General features: G+C 34.1%; 2 protein-coding genes across 3 annotated transcripts; both read right to left on the reverse strand.

Annotated features, from left to right (window-relative positions):
* Positions 1–472: 472 nt before the first annotated feature.
* On the reverse strand, positions 473–6,602 carry LOC144837616 (mitochondrial-processing peptidase subunit alpha-like). Its single transcript, XM_078692809.1, has 10 exons — positions 6,528–6,602; positions 5,712–5,917; positions 4,594–4,673; positions 4,019–4,101; positions 3,571–3,673; positions 3,322–3,414; positions 2,646–2,921; positions 2,068–2,367; positions 1,455–1,662; positions 473–1,129 (listed from the first exon to the last, which is right to left on the reverse strand). Exons 1-10 carry the CDS (start codon positions 6,599–6,601, stop codon positions 951–953), a joined length of 1,602 nt encoding a protein of 533 aa, XP_078548935.1. The 5' UTR covers position 6,602; the 3' UTR covers positions 473–950.
* A 3,845-nt stretch (positions 6,603–10,447) lies between these two features.
* Positions 10,448–21,269, reverse strand: LOC144838820 (uncharacterized). 2 transcript variants are annotated; one of them, XM_078694317.1, is made up of 12 exons: positions 21,150–21,269; positions 20,471–20,617; positions 18,716–20,170; positions 16,784–16,907; positions 16,193–16,290; positions 15,883–16,007; positions 15,435–15,487; positions 14,876–14,942; positions 14,539–14,646; positions 14,162–14,332; positions 12,698–12,813; positions 10,448–12,490 (listed from the first exon to the last, which is right to left on the reverse strand). In XM_078694317.1, exons 2-12 carry the CDS (start codon positions 20,578–20,580, stop codon positions 12,242–12,244), a joined length of 2,676 nt encoding a protein of 891 aa, XP_078550443.1. In that variant the 5' UTR covers positions 20,581–20,617; positions 21,150–21,269; the 3' UTR covers positions 10,448–12,241. The 2 variants fall into 2 exon arrangements, with proteins under 2 accessions (XP_078550443.1, XP_078550444.1); XM_078694318.1 differs by having other exon boundaries at positions 20,471–20,637.
* Positions 21,270–21,357: the final 88 nt, after the last annotated feature.

Raw genomic sequence — 21,357 nt, forward strand, 5'->3', positions numbered from 1 at the left:
ACTGGTTTTCTCACACAATAGTTTGACAGTGTGGGAACTAAACAATGAATATGGTAATTAGGCCAGGTTACGAGAATTGCAGATTAATCATCAATGTATTTAATTTCATTCAGATTGCAGTAATTTGTCATATGTTCAAATGTTTAAAACATATGGAAGTACGTAGCTTTAATATGTAACGATGTTTTTGTTTACATATTTAATAAATATTTCAAACTTAATTGGTCGTAATAATATAAAAGTGTAAAAAAAAAATCCTTGTCCGAATTATAATTAGTGCACACATGATTACATAGTGGCAAAAAGAAGTGGTCTCTTATTGGAGTCATAAACATTCAAATTTAGGATATAAACAATACAACCAAATTCTGGCCAAAAAGAAACATTTTAAATGAACAAATTAAATCTTATTTCAAATATTTCACTAATAAAAAGGCACATAAGATAGTAAGAAAAGTGACAGACAATTCAATAATCTGCAAAAATTGATTCTAATAATAATAGTTCACAAAAAATGTGTTGTCTTCTGGACAGTATAAAGTATAAAACAAAAATATGGTACAAGGTGTTCTGTAACACTGAAAATAATTGGCTATTCATACACTGTACCAAATATGAATGTCTATTTATGTTACCATTACTAGTTTTACTTGACTTCTACTCTTTTTTTTTTTAATGTTGGTTTTTACTAATTAATGCATTTTATTTTGTTTATGAGATATATATAAAACATAACACCTGATTCTTTGTATCTCCACATATGGCATTATCTGGCCCAAGTATTGTAGGCAAATTCTATAATACAGTGTATCATATGCATCACATATAATACCTGTATCATGGGTTAGGTTAGTTATATGTAACACTGTATTACAGAATTTGCCTATGATACTGGCCAAATTATAGACACAGTACTATAGGCTAAACATAGGTATTTCAATAACTATCTATTATCGTTTAAAGATTGATGCAAGTTTAGAGCGCGGTAAACTGCCGTCGTTACTAGCAAACGCAGCCTGAATGTCGTTGTATGATGGCAAATATTTCAGGTCTCCAAGGACAGCAACTGATGGGTTGGATTGTAACATTCGATTCGCAACTCTTTGAATATCCTCTGCTGAAATTTTGCCTGCAAGAAAATAACAATAGTGAAAGCAGATAAAAATTAAACATTATACTGAGATAAAGTATATAGCGAGCTTTCCTTTCAAGATGGTAGGCAAAAGGGGACAATAATGTATACAAAAAAATTAATCTGTATATCTGTAACAATGTGACATCTACCGCCTCTGGATTATTTATTGACAACATGCCCTGTTCTTACCACATTTCATTTATCATCCTCATTTCAAAAATAGTTGTCCTTATTTTTTCTCACACTATAGTGTGATCATGAGGTAGAAATTATGCAATTAACATTAAGTACATAATAGTGTAACAAAAAAAGGCTGTACCTATCATTTCACAGAACTCTTCTGGATGCTTCCTGGCCCCTGTGGCAAGCACCTGTCGGCCAATATCTTCAAACACCACCGGCCTAGCTTCCAGATTCATCATTAGCATTGACTGGAGTTGAGTCTTGGCTCTATCAAGCTCTACATCTTCTACTCGACCAGCCATCTTTACAAACTCTTTTGTCAATACTTCAACTAAATCTTTAAGCTGGGGAACGAAGATGGATGTAATTCAGATTTTAAAAATATGTAAAGTAATTAATCTTGTGAGAAAAATAAGCAAAAATTTCACACAAAATGAATTCTTTTTATATTTAAACACAATTTGGTTCCTTACTTTAAAAAACGGAACAGATAAAATACTGTTTTATTATGACACAACAATGATTTTTTTGCACCATACATCAATAATAAAAGAAAAAGATCTTTTAATATTTAAAGCACTGTCTACACATCAAACTAGTTTGACAAAATGATGTGTCCAAATATAGTAGTGATATTCTTAAATATAGAAGTGCTATGACATCATCATGTCCATATACTGTATGGACACATCACATTTTTTTGTCACATAAAGTTTGATAGTGTAGCGCTGTTCAGTATCATGACTCACCATTGATGGTGGGGTGCTGGCGTGAATACAAAATATTCCACTATCCTCGTAGCTGTAATGAACTGCGGTGGCGCTGTACATCCAATGGTACCGATTTAACACATTTAAGTATAATCGTGTGTACATGCCTTTGCCAGGCCCCCCTGCAGAAAATGATCCACCTCCTCCCATTAACATGTTAAGAACAGCAAAAGCTACAAAATCTGGGTCCTGATGACCACAACTTTCCAGGCCTAGGACAAGATGGACTAGTTCTGGTATTGGGGTGCCTGGTGCTATGTTAGACATGTCCCTCTCAACCTACAAAAAAACAAATAAAAGATTATACACAAGAACCCCTCCTTTGGGACACTTCTATTCATGGCTCACCAGTATTAAGGGGACATTTTATTGGGTCCAGAAGGTGTCCCCTGTATAATCATCATAGACTAGACATACAATGGTCAAAGCCAGTTCTATGAATTTATTACTGTGTACGTACTTTTCAGATTCTTTGAAAAACATAAATAAATCAAAATGCTCTTATTGAAAGGAAAAAGTAATTATGGACCAGCCAGTTTGTGTGTTTCAGCCATTACCTTTTGTACCCCTCCAGTATATTGTGCCATTGATCTATCAATGTTACCACCAAGTTGGTGGATCTTTTCCGTGTTCCATGCAACAGAGCTTCCGAGAAAATGCGTTTTTGCCAGATCCACCAGAGCCTCATGTTCCATCCCGACACCAGCTAGTACCATCCGCGACGGCGTGTGATGAACATTGAGAAATTGCATTATGGTTTCGTTGCTGATCTTGGCAAGACTTTCTTCGGTGCAAAATTTAGGTTGGCCAAGTGTATTATTTCTAAAAGCAGCCTAAAAAAATTGAGGAAGACCCAACATGTTAATGTCTAAGCCCAATAACCATAATAATAATATTCGTTCTTATAGAGTGCTTAATGCACAATGCTTGTGTTGCACATTATTACCCCGTTCATTTTTGGATCAAACATGTATGGAAACATACTCTCATAATGCAGCTAGTAATCAGCGCTAAGTTGTGTCTTGACCTAACCGGGTACCCATTTATACATCTGGGTGGAGAGAGGCAAACATAAGTAAAGTGTCTTGCCTAAGGATACAAGCAATGTGAGAGTTGGATTCAAACTCACGATTAGTTATCCAACGTCCATACTGTATATGGTTACTACTCCACAGTAGTTATGTCTGGCAAAACTAAAAACAACATCAGAGATACATTTTTTAATGGACTTACTGCATGAATCATCTCTGTGAGTAGTGGCTCTGGATCTGGCCTCATTTCAAGGTCTTCCAATTCAAACCGTATGCCTATACCGACATCATCAAGCTAAAAAAGTACAAGATACACATTTTAAAAGAATTATTATTTTTCAAAAGTATGGTCAAAGAGCCTCATAACAATTACAGTGGTTTATTCTTTCTTTACCAATAGCAATAGCAGTTTGTTGATGAGCACACTCTTAAAAGTTTTAAACTGCCTCACCTCTGAACTTGTTATTTTTGGTCGAAGTACAACTTCTGACAATATGTCAATGACCTCATTTAGTCCTTCTCTATCTGCTGAGATGCCATACACCATTGTATCCCTAAACATAAATATAAGAAAATCTATATACTGTATTGAGTTTAACTTTTATCTTCCCATATCCGCTCCTCAGAAGATCATGGGCTATTGTTGGTTTATCCAGGTACGATAGGCATGAAATAGACTCATAAAATGTCATTATTCACCATGTTCAATTAACTAACTATACATTAAAATTAAACTGGCATACAAACCTTAATCTGTTCGTATCATAGCTCCCCCTCGGGAGAGCATGGGCTATTGTTGGTTTATCCAAGTAAGATAGGCATTAAATAGACTATTTTATTGTACTAATCTATTCACCATGTTCAATTAACTAAATATACATTTACATTGGCATACAGACCTAGATGTTTGACAATCGCAAATTCCACCGTAAGCTTCCAATCGTTGTAAAATCTCATCTCTGTCTTCAAATTTTTCTGTAGACTATAAATAAAAAGTGAAAACTAATTAAATATTAATTGTTTTCATATTAAACACAATTTTAATAGATTTATCAACTTGAACTAGTGGCTGTTAAAGCAGTTAATGTTAAGCAGTTAAGACAGCGGAACAGTAATTAGGAAGCCAAAACATCGACAAGGCTTACTTGCTCCATGGTTCTGGTGGTAGAAGAGTCTTCTCGGATAAAGACTATGTACAGTGCACACATGTAGCTCATGTGCACTTTAAAGAACCTAGTACATCTTTCAAGACAAGTAAGGAGTTACCCCGATGTACTAGTACATCACACATTTACTGTCACACACAGCCACTGATCATAACTGGGAGACCAGTCTTTTACTGGAGAGATCACCCAGAATAAATAAATAATAAATAAACGTGTCTATAAATTAATGGAAATCCCTCATGCATAATCATGATATGAGCAGCTCTGCTTTTAAACAAACAATGGTTTTAATAGTATACAGTACTTACACCAAAGGCTAATTTTTCAAGAAAGTGGGAAATCCCAGATGTGTAAGGTAGCTCAAATCTTGACCCAGAATCAATCAAAACTAAAAAATAATTGTAATTGTTATTTAAATACCGTATCTTCAAACCAGATGAACATTTTCAATCATAATTGTAATTGGTAAATATGGTAAACCAGGGGGGAATGGAATTACTGTAATAACTAAAAGAAAGATATAACAATACTGAATGAAGATTACATTGAGCTACCAGAGAATGGGGAGATTAAAAAATAACAAAAAACCTGTGGCCGTTTCACCATTCACACTTATTTATAGGCTAAGGGAAACACTTACCCTTAATTAAAAAAATTTCCTATCTAAGTGAATACGATTTAATTTAAAGCCCCCTTCCCTACGTTTTTTAGATCTAATTTAAGATCACAAACTATATTTAATGTAAAAATAATACTATATGGTCCTATTGCGATAACTTTTTTCGTCTTTAAACGGTTAAAAATGTGAAAAATAAGTCGATTCTAATAATTATAGCGGCCCGCTATAAATCCCAAAATGCATTGCGCGCGGATTGATATGTTTGTTTTTCACCTGTAATTCGCCCACTTTTCGATCGATCGTGAGGCCAAAACAAATGGAAGACTCCTAACTTTTCAGCGAAAATACCGGGTTTTCCCCAATTTGTATCAACGGAGTCTGGCAAAAATAGAAAGACAATTAATGCAGCAACTATACAACGTCAGGCTAGGTATATAGCTAGCGTACGATGTTCGTACGTTACCGATGTTTACCAGCTAGGCCTACAAAACTAAGCCTAGCTAGGCTAGGCCTAAGACCGTCCACAAGAGGTCGATCGCCGCGAGCTACTTAGGTAGTGCATTGTTTCTCACTTTTTATCATAATTTACCATAAAACGTACATTTAAGACAAGGAATGACATGTTTTAATGTTTTTAAAGTGATATATATGTATTATTTTCCAAAAAACGGCCAAAATAGCAGGGAAGGGGTCTTTAAGGGAAATACATAAAATTTAAGGGAAATATCTCGCTTAAGTGTGATTGGTGAATACGGCCACTGGCTTTCAAGAAAGAATGACAAGTTTAACAGCATGATTCTAACTTACCACCCACTGTACAAAACTGACCAAACATATTCTGTGAAGCCACTCTCATGCCATTTTCCAGGGTAGTTACATGTGTTTCATAAGAATTATCTGTTACTGTGGCATACACTGGACTTGGTGTCCCGGGAAGGGGATGGCATAATGACGTTTTACCAGCCTGTCCATAAGAACTGCAGAAGGAACGACGAAGACCAGTAATTCGGCATCTAGGAATAAAACATAATAATAAACATTTGAATAAACAGCAGTTTTAGTAATATTTATGTTTAATATTAAAAATCAACATTTTAAACTACAAAATGACCTATTCAAAGTCAGATTTTCATTTTTCATGTTTTTGGGGGACAATTATACAATAGGCCTAGCTACATCTTTATCTTTAAAAATATTAAAATCATTATTTTATTAATATTATTATTTACGCATAGCTCTAGGCCTATGTATTATTTATAATTTATTGAGTAAAATTAACTTCAGAAACATCTGACAACATCAATCGGACAATATTTAGGCATGTGGATGGTGGATTGTATATATATAGGCAGCGCTAGGCCTAGTGTCACTTTGACTCTGTGCTTGCATCATGCTGCACGATGCGATGTCGATATGATGTGGGCTATGACGATCGATGATGGATAGGATGCCTAGTAGTAGTACTAGTAGTAGTGGTAGCCTAGGTAGAGATGTGGCCGAGCAGCAGCCTGGCTAGTAGTAGTCTCAAAAACTGTTTAGCCAGAAGAAGATAGGAATAAAATCATTTCACACATTTACAATATTAAATATATCCCATTACATACTTTAATTGTTTAAACTAACCTTTTAAAATCTGTCTTTCCCCCAGATAATCTTATGCAATTTTTCGCATGTACCCTTACCATGCGAGTCGCCATTTTAAAGTACGCCCTCTATAGTATGACAATTCTTTAACTTTTTTTATCAATATGTTACGTAATGTGGCGCCAAACAACCAACTATCTTTAAATTGTTGAGATAATGGTATCTAATATACACAAACAGGCAAAAAAGCACAGTGGGTGGAAACATACATTTTTAATGAGGTATTTATTCAATTATAAATATCATTGAAACATATGGCCAGTGATTGATAATGAAATGTTTGAATAAGTTTAGACACATATTATTTATAAACAAAGTAATTATTAATGCTTGGAATCAACACAAAATATACAAATTAAAAATGAATAAATGAGTCTAAGTCTACAAGTTATAAACAACATTTAACACACATAAGTTATCTTCCTGTCTAAAAGGAAGATTGTTGTGCCTAGTATGTATAGATCTTAACATTGTTTGCCCCGTGATTAGCAACCGCTACTTTTCTTCTTGGTCTCCCTGCAATTACTGTAATCCCAAACGGAGTATCTAACCCATCATCTTTGTGATCTATTCGCTTTATGAAAGCGCCATCTTTATCAAATAGTTGTAGTTTATGATTACTTGCTACCACGATATTGTCATTGATATCTGTGACCACGCCACATGGAGCTATGACCTCACCATCTTCTCTTCCCTTTTCGACAAATACACGTATGTAATTACCATCCGAATCAAACATTTGTAGTCTGCTACTTTCATAATCAGCTACGATCACATGACCTGTTTTCATTAACGTGACGTCATATGGTTTGGATAATTTACCTGCTCCTATTTTACCAAGACTTTCCCCATCTTTGATATTAAATTTAAACACACAATGAGCCTCACTGTCGGCCACATATAAAACATCCGTCGCATTGTTTGCTGCTAGCCCCATCGGATATTTCAATGTCCCTTTACCAAATGAGCGGATCTTTTTCAATGCATAATTACAGACTACAACACATCTTTTTGTATATTCACTATAAACCATGTCACAGTAACCAACACGATGCATCCGTACAACTTCTCTGTCACGTGGAACTGTTGCCTTTTCAACAAACGAACCCGATTTGGAAAACTTCAAAATATAATTACTGTAGCTCGATACTAAGATGTGGCCATTTTTATCAAGTAGTACATCTGTTACTTGTCCGCCTTTGTCTTTCTTGAAGTATGAGATATTGTCAATTGTATGTATTTCATACATCTCGTCTTCAACTTTGACGTCAAATGGTGAACCTTCAATGTGCGCATCGCCAGTCGTAAGTCTCATTTCCCACCTTCCTTCTTCACTGCATTTACCTATGATGTTGTACTCTCCATCACCTCGGTATTTAACCTCAGCACACTCTATGCTTGGATAATTCTTTAAGATAGCAGTCAATCCATCATCATCCGAAGAGCCGCTGCCTAAACTCTTAGCAACTTTCCCGCTTTTATTCACTCTAATCATAAATGGCTGTCCTTTGGTAACTGTAATTTGTTTTCCATCAACCTTATACAAGTCATTAACATTGATAATTTCTCCAAGACCCTGTGTTTTTATCACATCTAGAAGTTGCGAGGACGAAATAAACTTCGGTAAAATATTTCCCTTCTGCGGATCATCATCTCTTCGTGTAACCTCATCCTTAAAGTCTTTAATCTCTGTTGTAAGAGACGTGAGTGTTTCTGTTTGTTCTGGGTCGTTCATTGTTGCTTTAACTTTTGTAGTCATCTCTTGAACTTCTTTTTTCATTGTGTCAAAAACTTCGAGGTCTTTGGCTTTTGCACGATCCTTTCTCTCTTTTAAATGTCCCAATTGCTTTGACAACCTTTTATGATCTTCGTTGATATGTTCAATGGCTACTCTCCTTTGCATTTCGATGGCTTCTTTGCATAAATCCAACTGGTGATTATATTTTGTTTCTTGAACAACAATCGCATCCAGTTTTCTTTCTAGAATTTTGATAACATCATCCGCACTCTTTAACGCATCTTTAGCTTTTTCATTTAAATTATTTTCAGCATCCTTCATTGGGATGACGTCATGACCTTTGGTATAGCAATCTAGAATACGATAACAATCTGTGCAAAGGGACTTCTTACAGGTGGAACAGAAGTATTTCAGTACATTGTCATCATGAGCCGAACACATTTTCTTCTCAGAGCTTCCAGATAATCGAACAAATGCTTCGCCAGCAGACATCTAAAGGAAAACAACAAACATAATCAATGATAACGTTGGTTTTGTGAAAACTATGCGACAAACAAATAAAATAAACATTTATGCCTCTCAATTCAACTGAGAATGAACACACTTCTAAAGCTCTGTTCACACTATCAAACTTTATGTAACGAAAAATGTGATGTGCCCATATATGGACACGGTAATGGCATGTCACTACCATTTGGGCATGACATAAAACTTTTTTGTCAAAGTTTTATAGTGTAAACAGAGCTTTATTTTAATTTTTTCTTATATTATACAAATACAAATCATAATAATTATGTTAAAATAGAAATAAATTCCAATACGTGTAGGCGTATGTCATAGGTCGTCCCAAATCGAAAGCTCTCTATATTTAATTGTTTGCTCGTTATTCATGAGTGAATTGCAAACAATAACCCTGTAGTAAAAACATTAATATAGTAGTGCTGATGATTTATACTTAAAGCTCTGTCTACACTATCAAATTTTATGTGACAAAAAATGTCATGTGCCCATATATGGACATGATGATGTCATATCACTACTGTATATGGGCACATCACTACCATAATTTAGCACATCGCACTTTTTTTGTCTAACTAGTTTGATAGTAGACAGAGCTAGCTTTTGAGATAAAAAGAGCTAGAGGAAAACAATCTGTCTCACGAGTTCCTTAAACAATACTAGGCACTATAATACAATTCACTGCCAGCGATAACCATCATCACATGCAGTTAAACCAAGGCAACAGGATGATGAGCTATGGAGATCAGAGGGTTTATCTTTGGTTGCGACACGATCAATTCCATGCCCATTAACAGACAGTACGGAGTACATTTGGTATTTGTCGCAGCCAGACTTAAGATCAAATTAGGACTGTTACGATTTCCTATGTTGACGAGGCGAGCTCAGTGTCCTGTTGTTAGATTTCCTTAGTTAAACAAAGTTTTGTCGTGAGTCCAGCCTTAAGTTGTGGAGCCTGTTTGTAGACGGAAATACCTAAGTGTAGTTTTAAAACTTACCTTCTGAAAATATTAATACCAATGAATAGTAGAAACGATTTACTGTATATTAGTCCTCTTGCAGGCTTACTTGTATGAAGTGTACTTGAAATAGGAGGTGGAAGCTAGCAAATAATGCGTCAACTTTTTGCTAAAAATCAAAGCTTCACAACGACTAACTTGATAAACTAGGTTTACATACCTCTGGGTGAATTGCTGACAACAAAAAGAACTGAAAAAATTATTCAAATTTTAGTTTATTTCCGTCTTCAGTTTTATGAATGCACCTACACGGCATGCACCAATAACGACTACTGAACCATTCAACATAGAGCGTGACGAATACGTTATCATCATAAAGCAAATATAATAAAACCAATCTGAGTTTCATCATGGCGAAATAACTTATTGTCCATGGTTTAATCATGGAACTAATTTATAGGTCCATGGTTTAATATAGTTCGAGATGGCATGGTCGGGAAACGCGGCAGGTACCATATCGTTCCTTTAGTAGTCTTGTCCCGAAGATGAATAAATAAAGTTGCAAATGTAAAATAACAATGACGTTTTCACACTTGTTTTTTGATTCATTTTATATTTGTATTGTATTGCATTAATAGAATGCTAAATAATACAGTACAGACAGATAAAGACAAAAAAACCAGTTTAAAATTTGGGCAAGACGTTATAACTTGTTTATTTTTCTGACGCTAGACAAATACATGCAGAATATAAGCATAAAATAATAAAAATTGCACAGCATTGAAGATATATTATACTATAAATGAAGTAATCAACCAATATATCACGGTTTATACTGTTTTGAGAATTATCAAAATAATAATAAATGCAGTAGAACGATTCCTATTTGGGGCAACCTTTTAATGGGACACTTTCTCGTGAAACAAACGGCGAATGTACACTACATCCAACCTCTATTTAGTTGGGTCTTGAATATGTCTCCTTAACAAGAAATGTAATGATTGAATATATAGGCCTATATATATATATTATATAGGCCCTAACTAAAGCCCTTGTCCTCTTAATAGGGTTCCGACAGTAATACACAGTATGTCACATAAAGTTTGATAGTGTAGACAGAGCTTTACATTGGGCCAATTAAAATAAAATAAAATTTCAGAATACATTAATACTGTATAAACATCAATATATGCAGTGGTAATACATGTTAGGAATGTATTAAAGCTATTGTTAAATAGATAAAATTTAGAAACAAGGTGTCGGAATTACGCTTAAAATACAATCATACAAATTGCAAAAATGTCATATGTTCCAAAATCTATACATTTATACAACATTTAAAATTTAGAGATTTAATAATTGCATGACATAGGCCATACGACCTAAGAGCAATGGACAAGGGTCCTATTAAACACCACACTCCACATATAATATAGGTAAATAGTACCACACGCATTCCCCGATTCCTACGTGCGCTGATGCATGTTACAATCAAACCAGAACCTAGTGAGCCTCTTAAATACTCCCTTCTAGAGTACTAAAGTGCGTTAACTGCCTACACTATTTAAGCGTGGGTGGTATTGTTATGTTGGCCAAGCGTTGTGGTATGTGTTGTTTAGTAGGACCGATTGAGGCATTGTTTTCTTCTGCAACAACACATTTTGGTGTAGTTACAGAACCTACCACAACATCAATGTGTGGGTTTGACTCCAGTTAAATCTATTAGCATGAAACACTTTGATTTGTTGCCGATTTAAAAAAAATATGAATATGCATGAGCATAAATCAATGCATAATAATAAAAATCGCGTAGTGGTCTCCTGGTGTTGTGCCATGCAAGCACATTCTAACCATATTATACTGTTATTACCAATGTCCTATTTCATAAATATTTAACATTATTTACATTTACTTTATACATAATTTACATATTTCATATACACGAAAGCACATTAAATCAAGGTGTCTGCCATGGTAATAAGATCATAAAATACAGGTGGTTAAATACAAAACACTAGCTATAAAACATAACTTTGCATAGGCATTTTCAGATTATGCACTGTATATAAAAATCACTTTCCTAAGCGTAAGAATGTAATAACAAAAAGTAATGCAAAATGTCTTGATAATTATATTAATTATGAAATATTAAGTTTAACAATATTATGCCTGTTTTACTTTGTATTTATAAAATAATTTATCATTTTTACACATAACATTTCTCTTCTATATTGATAAGTTTGAGTTGAACAATAAAATTGTAATAAAACATCATTTATTAAGCACATATTCTAACACTTTAACCACACTAAATAATAAGTTATTATAATAAATGTACTGTCAGTTGTAAAGAATACTGTCTGTACGGTGTATCATATACTAAACCTAAACACAGGCTCCACATGTGACTCATATGTGACTCTGTATTATAGAATTTGCCTGTGAACAGTACCAAGAATCTGAGTGTGAAACAGACGTCAAAGAATAACACATACAGAACTAGTTTTCTCATTCCTCAACGCTTCTGCTCTCCGTTTGTTGCCCTCTACAAACACATTCCTTGCAAACTGTCCGCCCCCTGTCGGCATATCGTGGCGTCCAGGACGAATCTTCGCAGAGAAGATAGCGTAAACAGGACGATGATCTGAAATTTTGATTGTTTCGCAGCAATTGTATACATGAGCTGTTACATCGTCTTTCTTTCTTGATCGATATAAAATTCGATCCTGTAAATGGATATTTCAAAACTTGTTAGGAATGTTTAGAATTATATCCCTTTGAAATTAATAAAAAAAATGAAATGCAAACAAATCTGATAAAAATGAAATAATTAAAAATAGAAATAGTCAATATATGTAATGATGGATATGTCCAAACAAATCAAACACCCAGAACAAAACAAATTAACAATAAAAAAAAGGGTAACTACTCACAGTATAGGATGGAACTCTTGCTTTTACTGATGTGTCATATTCGTCAGTTGTCAGATCAAACTTGTATGTTGGGAAAAACCGGATTTCATCTTCTTTAAAGTTTTTAAAAACTTCTTCTGAAAAATGTCCCCAAAATACCATGTAATTGTCACTCATATATTAACACATTGACTGCCAAGGCATTTTCCGTAATTTCTGTCCCAGTGCCAAGTCCCGTTTACATATTAAATTACAGTTTGAAAGTGTAACATCTGGTCACAGACTATCATGATGTCATTCAAAATACGATGGCGGGAAAAACCGTTGAGACGTATAAATACGTCACTGGCAATGGTCCAACAATTTTATTGACTTTGCCAGGAACGTAAATATACGTCGGGGATTTTCCGCGCTAAAATCGGTCAAACTGTTCATATACGTCATTGTCCACGCTCATACGTCATTGTCCACGTGCATTATTATTTTTATTTACTATTAGCGCAATTTATGACATGTTTGAGATGATTATATTGAGTGTGAGGGCGCCATCGTATCAACCATATTCAATGCATGAGGGAATAAACACAAACAAACATATGACATTTATTTTTAGATTATCGTTTACGTACATCATTCATAAACTGCCATGCGATAATTCCTGTTCCAATCACCACTGCCAGCGATTCTACATACAATACAAAAGTGCTACGATTTTGACGTAGTATTACGTCTTGGCAAGTAGCGACACGCAATTTTTGACGTATAAATACGCCGTGGCAGTGAACGTGTTAACATTTTCACATTATTACCACATATTATCATTGTAACTTACCATTAAACTTGTCACTTATTAATATTGTCACTAACATCATCACTTACTAACATTGTCACTAAATTGACAATGTTAACATTGTTACTTACTACCATTGTCACTTACAAACATTAAACAATGTTAACAGTGTCACTTTCTAAATTTATATCACTAAATTGACAATGTTAACATTGTCACTTCCTAACATTACCACTTATTAACATTGTCACTTAATACTAATATTGTCACTAAATTGATAATGTTAATGGTTTCACTTCCTAACGTTGTCACTAAATTGACAATGTTAACATTGTTACTTACTACCATTGTCACTTACAAACATTAAACAATGTTAACAGTGTCACTTTCTAAATTATCACTAAATTGACAATGTTAACATTGTCACTTCCTAACATTACCACTTATTAACATTGTCACTTAATACTAACATTGTCACTAAATTGATAATGTTAATGGTTTCACTTCCTAACCTTGTCACTAAAATTGTCAATGTTAACATTGTCACTTCCTAACATTGCCACTTATTAACATTGTTACTTAATACTAACATTGTCACTAAATTGACAATGTTAATGGTTTCATTTCCTAACATTGTCACTTCCTAACATTGCCACTTATTAACATTGTTACTTAATACTAACATTGTCACTTACTTCGTTTCATTTCCTTAATAAGTTGGTCCTCCTTTAAGAGTTTGTTAAAGTTTGGTTCATCTTTTTTCTTCATATTTGATATCCACTTCTCAACTCGTTCCTTGGGAAGGTCAATTCGAAAGTTGAAGTCACCACACCAAAAAACACAGTCAAACTTGGCTGTCACATCAGCTATGAAGAAAAATATTTTTTGGTTGATAAATTTCATTCTGTCTGTGATGCCATTGTCAATGACAACAAAGATAATATTATGACAATGACATATTATGATGATGACAGTGATGACAATAATAAATATCTTAAAAACAATATGATAATAATGACAATGACAATATTAATGATAATAAAGATGAGATAGTAATGATATTATTACTCACTGCTGCTTTTGTTATAAGGCCTGATGGGTGAATCTTTCACTGGTAGTTGTAGAGTTGTAATGATCTTCTCATAGTCCAAAATACGTTCTTTTAATTTCTCATCTCCGGCTGTTGACAACAACAACAGTGAAATGTAGGAAATCAATTGAAAAATTATTAAAAATAATCTTGAGTTACTACCCCAGCACTTGGTCAAGATTAAACCCCGGACCTAGGTCAGGATTGAACCATTGACTTTGGGATTGGAAGGCAAGCATGTCAAGCTACAGCTTCACTACTACTTAAAACTCTACATTAGCGTTGCACTGTAGCTCTTAGATTTGTGGAAGTTACTTACAGGTGAAATGAGATGTAATAAATAGTAACGATGTACCAAAGAAATTGAAAGCCACAGCCATAGCACCCTGAAAAAGAATTTTAAAAATTGAATCACTTTTAAGGGGACTCCTTCGGGACCGAACAGAGTGTCTCCCAAATAGGGGTTGGTAGTGTTATTGTCTTTTTTATGTTACTCGCGTTTCAATTTTTGTCTGAAAATACAAGTACTACCAATACGAGCTCATGTTTTATACGTATGAAACGCCATATGTGCCAAAATATTATTATTACTTTTTTTTTTATTATTTACTAATTAATATTGCCTGTCCTTCCTTGCATTGGAAAGTGTCCCCTTAATAGGGGTGTCACCAATAGAGGGTTCTACTGTAGCACAAAAGATGGACATCTTCAAAAAGTCCATTTAGACAACCCCATCACAATGACAATAAAGACAATGATAATAGCGAATATGATTACTTAGTCAAATCCATATTTTCATCTAGATTTTGTTTCTGAATCGCAATCTAATTAGAAATCAATATCTTGAATAATAATGAATTTAGTTCATCGTCCAATACCTTTGTCTTGATCATAGAACCGACTCTTGTAGATACTCTGTCTTCCTCAATAGCTGAAAAGTAATTGTAATATAATCATGTTATTTATTGAACGTTTGGTTGGAAATTACAGATTATTAAATATTATATCAAATGCAGGTGGGGGTTGGGGAACAAGTACTGTAGATTGTTTTTTTCTTGTCTGTTGCAGGTGGGGGAGGAGTAGTTGTTAGAATGTCTCCTTTATCCCTTGCAGGTGGGGAAGGGATAGTGAGTAGAATGTCTTCCTTATCCCTTGCAGGTGGGAAAGGGATAGTGAGTAGAATGTTTTCCTTGTCCCTTGCATGTGGGGGAGAAGTAGCAATTGGAATGTCCCTCACTTTCGGAAAGTTTTGTCAACTCCTTGGTCAGCTTTAATTAAAATACTCAATTTCTCAAAACAAGGTAACTGTTTTATATCTTTACTTACAAGAACAAAACCAGATGAGATCTCGGCGGATGAATATGAGCAGATTTAGTACGCCATGATTCGCTGAATGAAGCAGCACATGAGTGGGGCCTAGAATCTGTTGAATGTTAACTTCCCATTCTTGTCTAGAAAAAAACAACCATGCATTGCTAGTTACATATTTTGATGTTATCTCTGGCCGTTGTTTACAATCATAATCTTTGAAACAGAATACTTTTAATACCAGAAGATACGCTGAATAATTTCATATAAAACAAAAACAAGGGTAAAGAGAGACAAAACCTATCAAAAATAATTTAATGGTACTTACTTTTCTGGGCAAGATTCCTGAGTTCCGATAGCATAAATATCTTGTACAAAGACAGTGTCATCAGGCAGAAGAAGATCCTCAAGATTACTTGGTATATCCTAACAAGACATAAAAACATCCCAATTTAATTATTGTGTATGTCACCGTAATAAATCAGTGGGAGATTTGAGAATAGAGAACACATAACATATTTTACAAAGTAAGTCATTACATTATTAAACTATATGGGCAAGTTTCTGAAATATATAAATGTTTCTTGTCCTACTACAAACAACTAGCACTAGTGTATCGCTATTCTCCAGATAAAATATCATAACAAGCTCAGTGGAATAATGCATGAGGCAAAGGCCCTGGCATAACACTCCTAATGGGCCCTCCAATACTGGGTAGTTGCATTTGGGCTGCTCATGCTCTAGGCCCCACTAAGCTCTGGGGCCCATGGGTTTAATCAGTGAGCGCTCATAGCCATTATGCCACTGAATGAGCTATTAGTGAAATTCAACATACACGCACTGTCCACTCTTTCCTGGATACACACTTGCAACACCCATGCTTCCTCTCTCTCTAATCTAACATTAAGAGCAAACTTACTTTTTCATTGTGCATATTCCATGTTGCCATAAATATTTTTAACTGACGATCTGGGAAATAACGCTCAAGCTCTTCTCTACCCAGAAGGCTGTTGGTTGCTTGGAGTCCTCCACTCAAATAACTCCTATGATAATAATGACAACATGAAATCATTATTACTATTTGATTTAAATTTGACATAAGAATGAATAATGTTGATATAATGTCTGAAGGTTTGCACGGCGCAATCAAAATGTTGATATAAAGTTTGCGGTACACCACATATAGTTTTGAAAAGAACTGTGAGTTTCTTGACGTTTCGATCAATATACTTCGATCGAATGAATAACATGCACAAAAAATTTATTAGCAGTAGGGTCCGGGATAGGTTTTCTCTTCCAAATCCCCAAATTACATCCTAATACGTCCTTGACAATACAGTATTATCTTCTATAAGCGGTCACTTTATCCCAAATTGTAATAATAATTTCTTTACTTCTATTCCAAAGTAAATTGAAAACCTTGTACTACTGTAGTTCTATTTACTATGAAACCTCAGTAAAATTATACTGACATATTAAGTTTAACATGATTAATGCAAGTAACTAAAATTGACCTTTAATTTATTACATTATTTTATATAAATAATGAAAAAATCTGGTATAAAACAAAACTTTACAATGACTTCATGCTTAAATTATATTAATTTGATTATGACTACAGCTTTTTAAAAAATTATGTATTTATTATGCATTAAAATTGGCAGATAACTAGATTTGGCTTAATAAAATGTAATTCAATTCAACTAATTGGTTCAATCTGCATTTTTAGTTATTTATAGATTTTATAAAAATGAAATCATTTTTAGTTGACTAGTAAAATTCAGATTGGATAATTCATAAACGGATGGATTGATCATGTTTATTTATCAAAATTTCAGTTACTGTAGTACCGTAGATTATAAACAACATGAAAAAAAAAATGTAATGTCAATTAAATGAACAATGTGTTCTCTATTATATACAGTCTGGATCTAGAAGGAGCACAACCTTTTCTAGTGGGTTGGGTGAAATTAATCTTTGTGATGAAGGCCTAAGCTCTGTCTACACTATCAAACTTTATGTGACAAAAAAATGTCATATCACTGGACCATATTTGGGCATATCATTACCATATTTGGGCACATCATACAATTTGATAGTATAGATTGAGCTTAAACAATGGCATAGCATAATAATAATAATATTCAGCATAATTATTCAGCAATAAATTGTGTTTGAAAAAAGGCAATACATAATAAAATGTAAAAGTTACAAAAATCAGATAGAATTAATTATAGACATAAAAATAAAGTACATATTTCTATTATACTTCTTCAATTCTTGTGTTATTGTTGTCAATGTCATATATTTTGTCATTAATTGTTAATGTTATTGTTAGTATTATTTTTACACTGTGGTAATTATCATATGGACTGAATGTTCAATCAGATAATTGTCTATGCTGTGATCCTTTGGATAATAAACATTCATTAAATGCTTACAACAAGGTTAAAGTCCATGTTTTCTGATTACAATAGCACATTTAATTATGAATGCCAATTTGTACTACTTAAATATCTACAGTAGGTAATGTAGATGATATATGGTCATTGAATGTCATCATTTAGCATCCTCCTTTGTAACACACAGATAGCAAAAATGTTTGTAATAAGAGTATTGTTCTCAAATGAAAGTTAAATAATGCCACACTAAAGAGAGAATTGATCTCTGTTTACACTATCAAACTTTATGTGACAAAAAATGTGATGTGCCCATATATGGGCATGATGATGTCATATCACTACCATATTTGGGCATATTACTACCATACTGTACATGGGCACATCACACTTTTTTTGTCAAAACTAGTTTGATAGTGTAGACAGAGCTTTAGAAATGTGAAATAACTTACTTGTTTTTCAAAGCCTTGGTTGTGATAGTTGGTAAGGCACCAGTCGACATAAAAGACCTATTTGTCATTGACATAGTGTCATCTGCTCCCATCACAGGTTCCGAGAATGGCAGAGAACCACTTCTTTCCACGATCTTTGAATGCTGTTGTTCATCCACTTTAAATGGAGTTCTGTATGAATTTTGTGATAGAGCTGGTAAAGTTTGTTTTGGATAAATAGGGGGGAGTTTGTCGTTCATTGACGATGTACCAGGTTGACTTGATTCATCATCAACGGTTGATGATCTATCAGACTCAACTCCCGATTCCTGACTGGGACTGTCTTGTTCCTGCGGCGGTACAGTTCGAGGCCTTATAACGATTTCTGATTCAGTTTCTGTTACCTCTTTGACAGGAAGAGGTGATGATGTGATAAAAGGTTTAGCATCTTGCTTCTGCACAATGTTTGCTGTTTCTGATGTACCCACAGGCGGTAAAGATGTAGTTCTTTTCTGATTTTTCTGACCAAGATTTACAATGATTACATCATCATCACTCTCCGTATCCTCCTTCTTGCCATCATTGGTTAAAAGACTTTTATTTTCCTGATGTACACTCCTAAGAGGTGTTGATGATTTTAACGGCATAATACTTTGCGATATATTGCTAGAAGTTCTTTTGGTATCCTTTTGTTCTTGGGCATGCAAGCCATTTTGTAAATGAGGTTCAGATGTCTTTGGTTTTGGCTTTCTTACAGGTATAACCAGATCATCTTCAGAACTATTGTCCTCTAAATCAACAACAGGTAGTGATGTTTTTGTTTTGTCTTTACAAGTCTTTTTTACGACCATCTCACCCGTGGCAGGATCAAAGACAAACACTGGTTTGTTACATTCTGTTTTTAACTGATCAGTCTTTCCTGAATTATGAAGGTCTGTTGATAAACTTTCTTCTTTACGAGGGGGAGGAGGAACTGGTTTATTTGATGGCAGACCTTCTCTAATGTCCAGAGTACTTGTAGACTTCCTGCCACTCGATGGCACATCAGGTTGATCTTCAGGTGGTATTGAACCAAATTTTTTAGGTTCTGAATGTTCGATTCTTGTCTCTGATTTCTCAATTAATTTATCTTCTTGAGAAATTGGAGGGGTCTTGATTCGACGCCGCGGTACAGGTCTAGGTTTATCAGCAATATCATTTTTACCATCGGAAATTTTTGGTGGCGGGGACGGACGATGCGGACTACCGCCAAAATATACGTTAGCAACAAAAGCAGAGTTAACTTTTAGTGGAGTACTAGTTTCGTTTTCTTTTTTTGTACAATTATTGGCAATATCTCCATTAGTAATATTCTGTTCCTTGTGTTTTGCGAGATTGCTTATCGAATCATTTAAAGAATTTTTGTCTGTGTCGTCAGGGGGACGAGGTGATAGTCCAGAGCTTGGCGAAATCGTACCATTTGTCTTTTTTAGCTTTCTGTGGAAGAAATTTACATCGTTTTAGTAATTTTTTATTATATGAATAAAATAAAATGGTGATGAAAGAGTAGTTCATACATTGAATTCCTCTAAATTCAATTGAGTAAAATGCTGTACTATTAGCAATAATAATAATTATAAATGTGGCAAAATGTCAGTGAAGTACATTCTACAATTGTGTGTAAATTTCTTTACATGATTTACAGGTAAACAAAATTCACTAAAGTTTGCAGAACACTTAGCACATAATTTATAATATTCATATAATTAGTACCATAATAATTTATAAATTTATCACCTTAACCGATTAAGTGTCTTAGATTTCTTTTTTTTAGGTTCGAATTTCATTGAATTCGTTTGGTCAGGATTGTCGATATCCGAAAGTAAGGCAGTTCCCTCCTCATCCATCTTTACACTGCTGTACAAACGATTACATCTTCATTCACTAAAACAGTAAGGATAGGCCTAGATATTTCAATTATAAACATATAATAAATATTAATCAATTATATACAAATACAATATAAAAGTTTACAGTGACAAATAAATGTCATTCCATTGACTTTCATTAACTAAATTAGACTTAGATTTAGGCATAGCTAGCCTATAGTAGGCTAGCTAGGCCTAGTAATAGTATAGTACTACTACTAGCCTAAATATTATTGTTTCATTTTAATTCCAATTTTGCCATTTGACTTATTACCTCATTCAATAATCATTGACACATTAGTTAGTTATTTAGTTAGTAGATGAGGTAAAGGCCTAGAATAGAATATAATCTAAAAAATCACTAGTCTAGGCCTACTGCTAGGCCGACATTCTCAAGTGGCACAACATCAACAAACGGATAGATAGAGAGTGCTAAGAACAGTCTCGTCTGCTGGGCCTAAAACTTGGCTAGATAAATTCTACTTTATTACACAAAAGAAACACAATTCACCTAGGCTAAAATGAAACAAGAAACAAAAAACACTTACAATATAACAATTCGCAAACAATTAACACTGACTGTCAGCTCTCAATAACAACAAAATTGTGGACATTTTTACGCTTCAACACAAAACACAATCGGCATTTTTAATATTTATAGCAACCACAAGAGCGCCCTCTCTCAATAAACTGGTTACTTCCGCTGCCATGACGTAATTTTTGGGAATCCCGTAATTCGACCTGACCTGGGAAATA

Source organism: Antedon bifida, chromosome 3, assembly GCF_963402885.1.
Source record: "Antedon bifida chromosome 3, ecAntBifi1.1, whole genome shotgun sequence".
In the NCBI taxonomy this organism is placed as follows: Eukaryota; Metazoa; Echinodermata; class Crinoidea; order Comatulida; family Antedonidae; genus Antedon; species Antedon bifida.